The sequence below is a fragment of the Labrus bergylta genome, chromosome 8 (assembly GCF_963930695.1).
Source record: "Labrus bergylta chromosome 8, fLabBer1.1, whole genome shotgun sequence".
Lineage (NCBI taxonomy): Eukaryota > Metazoa > Chordata > Actinopteri > Labriformes > Labridae > Labrus > Labrus bergylta.
Genome location: NC_089202.1, coordinates 31,590,076 through 31,598,630, shown reverse-complemented (window position 1 = coordinate 31,598,630; position 8,555 = coordinate 31,590,076). Strand labels below are relative to the sequence as shown.

The following is an 8,555-nucleotide window of genomic DNA, read 5'->3' as shown; positions in this document are numbered from 1 at the left end:
GCAGGTTTGTCCTGTAAACTCAGACGGTGTGTGTATTTCTGAACACCCAGAATGCACTGGTGTTTCCATGACTGATGTGTGTGCTGACAGGGTGGATGTAGTCATCCAGCCTGCAGCAGACCACACTCAGGGCCACAGAGCCCTGTGCAGGATCAGACCTGATTGAAGGAGTTTGTGTTGGACTGAGATCTGAGCACACAGCAGTAATGCACTCTGGTAAAATGAGGCTGCGCTGGTTTTTCCAAACCACCAGAGGACCCTGAACCTGCTGCTGGTCTTAAACCTCCACAGCAACACGTCTGTTTAACCCACATGATCAAGACCGAGAGACGAGAGAGACAGAGACCGAGAGAGAGAGAGACAGAGACAGAGAGAGAGACAGAGAGAGAGAAAGGGGGGAGAGACAGAGAGAGACAGAGAGAGACAGAAAGAGAGAGAGACAGAGAGAGAAAGGGGGGAGAGAGAGAGAGAGAGAGAGAGAGAAAGGGGGGAGAGAGAGAGACAGAGAGAGAGAGAAAGGGGGAGAGACAGAGAGAGAGAGACAGAGAAAGAAAGGGGGGAGAGACAGAGAGAGAGAGAGAAAGGGGGGAGAGACAGAGAGAGAGAGACAGAGAGAGAGAAAGGGGGGAGAGACAGAGAGAGAGAGAAAGGGGGGAGAGACAGAGAGAGAAAGGGGGGAGAGAGACAGAGAGAGAAAGGGGGGAGAGAGACAGACAGACAGACAGAGACAGACAGAGAGACTTTGCTTTAGGTCATCAATTTCTGTCTACACTTCTCATAAATCAATAAATCAAAACTGCAGTTCCTCCACTGTCCACTAGAGTCTGTCTCCTGCAGTGCTGCAGTGAGTCAGTCCTCATAGAGCCCCGTGTTAAAATGTCACACACACTCCTCCGGTGTGGAACACAGTCTCATATTTTCTGTGTCTAATGATGAATGAAGCTTTTGATTTTTTATTTCCAGAAGAACTGATTCATCTCGCACACGTCGAGTAAAAACAGACACACACACACACACACACACACACATTCTGCTCTGGATTGGTCCTGGACTCTGAAGGTCTGGTTCAGGGTTCAGACCTTCATGGTCCCCAGTCCACTACACGTCCTCACTAAAGAGGGAGGAGGGGGTGAGTTTGTTTTGATGCCCTGCTCTCTGTCTGCAGGCGTATGCGCAGTTTGCCGGAGCGCCTCTCAAACTGAGAAGATCTCGAACCCCTGGAGGAGTCCGAGCGGTGAGCGAGTCGTCCTTCTTCTTCTTCTGGTTCTTTAAAGTTTCAGCTTCCTGCCCATGATGATCACACTGTTTGTTTCTGCTTTTATAAAGGAACACTTCCTGCTCTGAGGACCAATCAGAAAGAGACTCTGTCCCGACCTCTGACATCATCATACACCTCAGAAAACAGGTAACCGTGTGTGTGTGTGTGTGTGTGTGTGTGTGTGTGTGTGTGTGTGTGTGTGTGTGTGTGTGTGTGTGTGTGTGTGTGTGTGTGTGTGTGTGTGTGTGTGTGTGTGTGTGTGTGTGTGTGTGTGTGTGTGTGTGTGTGTGTGTGTGTGTGTGTGTGTGTGTGTGTGTGTAGTGGGTGGTGTAGTCCTCGTCCTGCTGAGCTTTATGAGAATTCACCTCTGCTGGAATGTGACTGAGACTGCAGCTTCCTGGCTTAACGACTATTTACACACACACACACACACACACACACACACACACACACTACTGAACACGGCACAGCAGGAGCTCGACACACACAGTCAACCCTCACTCCCTCCGACCCCTTACAGTGATCCCCGTCTGTCCCCCCGTAAAACTCGTTACTACCTCTGAAGGTGGTACGGGGGGGGGGGGGGGAGTGTCACAGTGTGTGTGTGTGTGTGTGTGTGTGTGTGTGTGTGTGTGTCCACCACAGTGAGCGTAAAAGCTCTGGGCGTGCTCACACACCTGTGCAGACCGCTCTGAACATAAACACACCTGAAGACTTCCGGCTGAGTGTTTACACAACAACTGATCATTATCTCACACACACACAAAGACACACACACACACACACACACACACACACACAGACACACACACAGAGACACACACACACACACAGACACACACACAGAGACACACACACAGAGACACACACAGAGACACACACACACACACACACACACACAGAGACACACACACACACACACACAGAGACACACACAGAGACACAGACACACACACAGACACACACACACACACACACACACACACACAGACACACAGACACACACCAGACACACACACACACACACACACAGACACACAGACACACACACAGACACACACACACACACACAGACACACACACACACACACACACACACAGACACACAGACACACACACAGACACACACACAGACACACCACACACACACCACACACACACACACACACACAGACACACTCCTCTGTGTGTGTGTCTTAGCTCTCTGATAATTCAGCGTGATGTCTGAACGAGTCGACCTCTGATGAGTTCTCCTTCACACATTTACCCCTCTTACACACACACACACACACACACACACACACACACACACACCCCTCATTCAGAAGCCCACTAGCAGCTGGAACACATTACCCAGCATGCTCGGCTCCGCACGCTGCGGTAGGTTAGTCAGAAACACGACGGCAGGAGAGCTGCTGAAGAGAGGAAAGAGAGAGAGATGATTCTCCTTCATCTTCTCCTCCCCCGTCTCCTCCTTCTCAACATCTTTTGGTGATGTTTCTTCTTCTTCTTCTTCTTCTTCTTCTTGTTCTTCTTCTCCTTCTTCTTCTCGTCTCTCTCCAGTCGTTCAGCTTCAGATCGTGTTTCTGCTCTTCAGTCTTTTCTTAAACATGAAGAAGAACAGTTTAGTGAAGAGATCTATGAACAGATATCTGACCTGATGATCCTCTCTCAGCTGTGAGGCGTCCACACAGCTCTGCTCCGTGGTGCGTTTAAGTGTCTGCATGCTCAGTAGGACATGTGATTTGTGTTTTTCAGAAGTACAATGCAGACTACGACCTATCGGCTAAGAGGGCGCCGACAGCCTGGCCTTCATCTCTCTGATGGAGGAGAGACTGAAACCTGCTCTGGTGACAAACTCAGCTCCTGTTTCATCATTGAACACATTCAGGAAGTGTTCATGTGCTGACGACCCGCCTCTCTCTCCGTCACAGATCTACGCCTTCTGGGTGGAGCCTAAGAACTACGTGGACTTGACTCGTCGCTGGTACGCCGACCACATGCCGTCCCTCTCACTTCTTCCTGCCCGGGCGGATGCAGGGCGCTCAGCTGGAGAAACCCGGCTGCTCCGAGGAGATGAGAGCCTGGAGGCCGGAGAGGAGGTGGAGAAGGAGGTGAGGAAGGAGGTAGAGAAGGAGGGAGGATGAGGAGGGAGATGAGGTAGAGAAGGAGGTAAGGATGGAGGAGGGAGAGATGGAGAAAGAGGGAGAGGAGGTAGGAGAGGAGGTAAGGATGGAGGAGAGAGAGGAGATGGAGAAGGAGGTGAGAAAGGAGGAGGTAGAGAAGGAGTTAAGGATGGAGGATGGAGGAGGGAGAGGAGATGGAGAAGGAGGTGAGGATGGAAGTGAGGATGGAGGAGGGAGAGGAGGTGGAGAAGGAGGGAGAGGAGGTAGAGAAGGAGGTGAAGGAGGAGGTAGAGAAGGAGGTGAGGATGGAGGAGGGAGAGGAGGTAGAGAAGGAGGTAAGGGTGGAGGAGGGAGAGGAGATGGAGAAGGAGGGAGAGGAGGTAGAGAAGGAGGTGAAGGAGGAGTTAGAGAAGGATGGAGGAGGGAGAGGAGATGGAGAAGGAGGTAGAGAAGGAGGTGAGAAAGGAGGAGGTAGAGAAGGAGGTAAGGATGGAGGAGGGAGAGGAGATGGAGAAGGAGGTGAGGATGGAGGAGGGAGAGGAGGTGGAGAAGGAGGGAGAGGAGGTAGAGAAGGAGGTGAAAGAGGAGGTAGAGAAGGATGGAGAGGAGATGGAGAAGGAGGTAGAGAAGGAGGTGAGGAAGGAGGAGGGAGAGGAGGTAGAGAAGGAGGTGAGGATGGAGGAGGGAGAGGAGGTAGAGAAGGAGGTGAGGATGGAGGCGGGAGAGGAGGTGAAGAAGGTGGTGAGGATGGAGGAGGGAGAGGAGGTGGAGAAGGAGGTGGAGAAGGAGGTAGAGAAGGAGGAGGTAGAGAAGGATGGAGGAGGGAGAGGAGATGGAGAAGGAGTAGAGAAGGAGGTGAGGATGGAGGTAGAGAAGGAGGTAAGGATGAAGGAGAGAGAGGAGATGGAGAAGGAGGTGAGGATGGAGGTGAGGAGGAGAGGAGGAGGGAGGAGGAGGATGGAGAGGAGGTAGAGAAGGAGGTAAAGAAGGAGGTGAGGATGGAGGAGGAGAGGAGAGTGGAGAAGGAGAGGATGGAGGGGGAGGAGGGAGAGGAGGTGGAGAAGAGGTGAGGATGGAGGAGGGAGGAGGGAGAGGAGGTGGAGAAGGAGGTGAGGATGGAGGAGGGAGAGGAGGTGGAGAAGGAGGTGAGGATGGAGGAGGGAGGAGGAGAGGAGAGGAGGTGGAGAAGGAGGTGAGGAGGAGGAGGGAGAGGAGGTGGAGAAGGAGGTGAGGATGGAGGAGGGAGAGGAGGTGGAGAAGGAGGTGAGGATGGAGGAGGGAGAGTGGACCTTCACAGAGACCTTCACTGACATGTAGAGACGGGTCATGTAGATCAGATGTTGTGTCTCTCTCTGCGTTTAGGAACATGTCTCTAATCCTCCACAGTGACATCATCAGCTCCACATTTTTCCATGTTGAGCTCAGAGTAGTTTTTCCATTGAAGCGGTTGGAACACTTCTCTCCTCAGAGTTTCTCTGCTGGAAAATCTGCAGCTTAAAACCATCTACTGTGGAGAGAGGTCAGAGGTCATGCAGCGTTCAGGGATCGTGGTTAAACATCCATTTATTCCTGTCAGCATGAAAACCTTCAACAGGAAGTGAAAGAGACGTTTACGTCGTCTGAAGAGTTAGAGACTCTGCAAGAAAACATCCTGTGATCCATCTGCTGTGTGTGTGTGTGTGTGTGTGTGTGTGTGTGTGTGTGTGTGTGTGTGTGTGTGTGTGTGTGTGTGTGTGTGTGTGTGTGTGTGTGTGTGTGTGTGTGTGTGTGTGTGTGTGTGTGTGTGTGTGTGTGTGTGTGTGTGTGTGTGTTTCAGCTGTACCGGGATGCTACAGAGTGTATGAACCTGCTGTCCCAGCGCCTCGGCTCACACAAGTTCTTCTTCGGGGACTCGTAAGTTTGTCTGGATTTGATTTGTGGAGCGACTGAATCAAAGGCAGAGAAGTTTAATGTCCAACAACCACCAAAGAAACATTGTTAACCAGTAACGCCGTCCTTGAACGCACCATCCATCCAAATACTTTAAGTTGATGTGAACGTCACCCTCCTGCCTTTGATTCAACACTCCTCTCCACGCCTCATCTAGTATTTATACCTGTTTGTTACCTTGGCAACCACACCGGAAGTCCTGGACATCCCATGTTCAATCGTTTCTTGTTGTTTATTATCAAAAATCTCCTGCACGCTGTCTGAAAGGGTTTGGGTAAAAAAGTCAGAGTGAAGATCTTAATGTGGATAAAATCTCTGACGTGTTTCTCGGCAGGCCTTCGTCTCTGGACGCCTACGTCTTCGGTCACTTGGCTCCTATCCTCAAGTCCAAACTGCCCAACGGGAAACTGCAGCAGCACCTGAAGTCTCTCGACAACCTGACCAACTTCTGCACCAACATCCTGCTGCTCTACTTCCCCCGAGACGGCCGAGGTGAGCGCTGCCAGAGACGGGCCGTTCAGGGTGTCCTGTTAGTCAGGGCGCCCCTGGTGGTCAAACACAGAATTACACTCAGTTTGAAACATTTCACAAAGTGTTGAAGTTTGACCTTCATGGCCACCGTAGCTCAAAGACGTCCTCCATCTTGTGTCTCTTTCAGCAGAGAGCTCCAGCCAGAAGACGCCGGCGCCCCCTGAGAGCGGAGACTTCGACCACGTCCCCAACAAGCGCAGGAAGCAGTTGATGTCGGTGCTGGTGGCTCTGGGCGCCATGCTGAGCTACGCCCTGCTCACCGGCATGGTGTCCATCCAACACGTCCACCAGGAGGCGCTGGAGGAGCCACCAGACCTGCAGGGCATTGGCTCCCTGAGGAGGAGGAGGGGGACTGAGAACAGGTGCATCATGGGACTCTGAGGACAGAAGGCGAGATGGTCAGTAGGAGTAACCGGTGATGTCTCACTCTGATGAGTTTTTACATCACCAAAGAGAGAGAGGAGCATCGGGAGGCTGAAAGCAGACAGGAAGTGACCTGCTTCATGTACAGACATTAAAGGCTCAGTCTGCAGATTTACTTTTTAACTGTTTATAAAAAGAAGAACACACATCCATCTTTTTCCTTTGAATAAATTAATTTGACTTCCTGTTTGTTTGTTAAAGATGTTTTCTGTTCTTCAGTTCATGTTCTCTAAACCGACGACGCATCATCGCAACATGAATAAAATCACATGAAACAAGAAGAACTGAGTTTTTAATGAACATCAGAGTTTACAGAGCTGCTCACTCGGCTCTACATTCTACAATTCACTTATCAGACTCTTTTATCCAAAGTGACGTACATCAGAGAGTAAGAACAACACAAGCAAGGATCTAGAAAAAAGGGAACAATGTCAGTAAGAGCAAACGATCAGCTTTGAGTCTGATTGGACACACAGGTGCTGACAGGAAGTGACCAGAGGCAAAGCACAACATTGAGGGCAGTTCTTGAGAGCTCTAATCAGTATAGAAACCATCTTATAAGTCGTCGTTATCAAACAAAAACCATCGTCATTACCATCATCATCATCAATAATATGGAGACCATCATCATTAAGTTAGTAGGTATTCATGAAAGAGCTGGGTCTTTAGCTTTTTCTTAAAGGTACAGAGGGACTCTGCAGATCACATGGAGTTTGGAAGTTCATTCCACCACCGGGGGGCGACAGAGGCTCACATCATTCAGGCTGCTTGAGGAACTTAAAGGAGTTGTTTCAGGACTCAGGAGATCGTGGTGCATTCAGGGACTCAGACGTGTTCCAGATCACAAAGGTTGACTTGAGGAGTTCATGAAGGACTGTTGTTTCTGCGCAGATCTAGAACAGTTCAGGAGTCTGTGGTAACTAAAACAATAAATGACACCACACTGGGTGTGTAGGATGACTTTGTTGTTGCCGTGGTAACAAACAGGTATCAATAGTGTTTGATTTTTACTTGAATCATATCAAAGGTTCAAACCTTTATTCTCAGAGCAAACGTGACGCAGGACAAAAAGAAAACCACACCCCCAACCCGTCCTGACCGGGTCCGGACCCCGGGGACAAACAGCTGCACATGACGCCATCACACAGGAATCCTGCTCCGGCTCCTGTTGGCCCGATGCTGCCCCCCCCCCCCCCCACACACACACACACACACTTTAATGAGCTGATCTGGAAGCAGTTTGCGGATCTGGACTCTGAGAACACAAAGATCAGAAAGAGAACGGGAGGTTTCACTCTGACAGTTTTAATCTGAGCTCTCTTCTGCTTCATGCTGCAGATTTAACGCTCCAGCGGAGGAGGGGGGGAGGAGGCAGACCACTGCTGTCGAGGGCGGAGGCGGAGTTTCCTCCCTCCCTCACCTGCTGTTAAACGCAGGTTTCCATGGTTACAATCCAGAGCCAGAAAACAAACATTCCCAAAGAGAGAGGAGGCCTGCAGGGAGCAGAAACTTTCAGTCACTTCAGATCCTCGTTCTTCTGATCCGCTGATTTCACAAACACACACGAAACACGAAATGTTTACTGACGACAATAAGCTTCAGATCTCACATCACTAACAGGCAGCACAAGGACCCCCTGGGGTCACTGTTCAGGGTTTATAAATCTTAACCCACCCTCACACAAACCAAACCCTGTTCAACTTCCTCAACATTTAAGACCCAAAGCAACAGAACAACTGATGAGCAGAGCTGTTTGTTCTTCATGAAGCATTAAAGCAACTCCACAATTTAAACTTTGATCTGATTCAACAACATCCATTCCTGTTTGATACCACGATAACAAACTAGACAAATTAAATTTTTAAAGGAGCAGTATGTAACTCTGCCACCTAGTGTTTAAAATGGGTACTGCAGTCTAAACATCATAGAGAGTCTCCCCCCCCTCCTCTCTAGAGTGGATGCTCACTCAGGTCACCATGTGGTGGACTCTGAAGCTTCAGTGTTTATCCAGCTCTGCATGGGTCTGTAAACCTTTCTGTGTTCTAACCTCTCTCCATTTTTCAAAAGCATCTCCAATATTGATCCTAGTTTGAGCACGTTTCTGCTCGTGGAGCTTATTAGAAACATGCAGAGGCTTTTTAGGTCGGGTACAATCACTTCTATCTGAACCACTTCTCTTGACTGCTTCCATCACTGCAACACCTGTTGACCTGATAACTGCTCTCATATCTGACAAACAGAGGGGCGTCCTCCTCACTGTGGGGTTCTGGGCCCTGTGTGGGGTCACT

General features: G+C 50.0%; 2 protein-coding genes across 3 annotated transcripts in view; both read left to right on the top strand.

Annotated features, from left to right (window-relative positions):
- The window catches only part of mtx1a (metaxin 1a), an 11,430-nt gene extending 4,978 nt beyond the window's left edge, over positions 1-6,452 (top strand). The window contains 13 exon segments of the mRNA XM_065957735.1: positions 1,166-1,199; positions 1,202-1,234; positions 1,327-1,374; positions 1,377-1,405; positions 3,017-3,044; positions 3,047-3,108; positions 3,193-3,263; positions 3,265-3,314; positions 3,317-3,372; positions 5,201-5,277; positions 5,648-5,805; positions 5,975-6,177; positions 6,180-6,452. Of these exon segments, the coding sequence (XP_065813807.1) occupies positions 1,166-1,199; positions 1,202-1,234; positions 1,327-1,374; positions 1,377-1,405; positions 3,017-3,044; positions 3,047-3,108; positions 3,193-3,263; positions 3,265-3,314; positions 3,317-3,372; positions 5,201-5,277; positions 5,648-5,805; positions 5,975-6,177; positions 6,180-6,200 (870 nt within the window). The 3' untranslated portion in view covers positions 6,201-6,452.
- The window catches only part of LOC110004093 (uncharacterized), a 117,153-nt gene that overhangs the window by 30,756 nt on the left and 77,842 nt on the right, over positions 1-8,555 (top strand). The window lies entirely within an intron of this gene.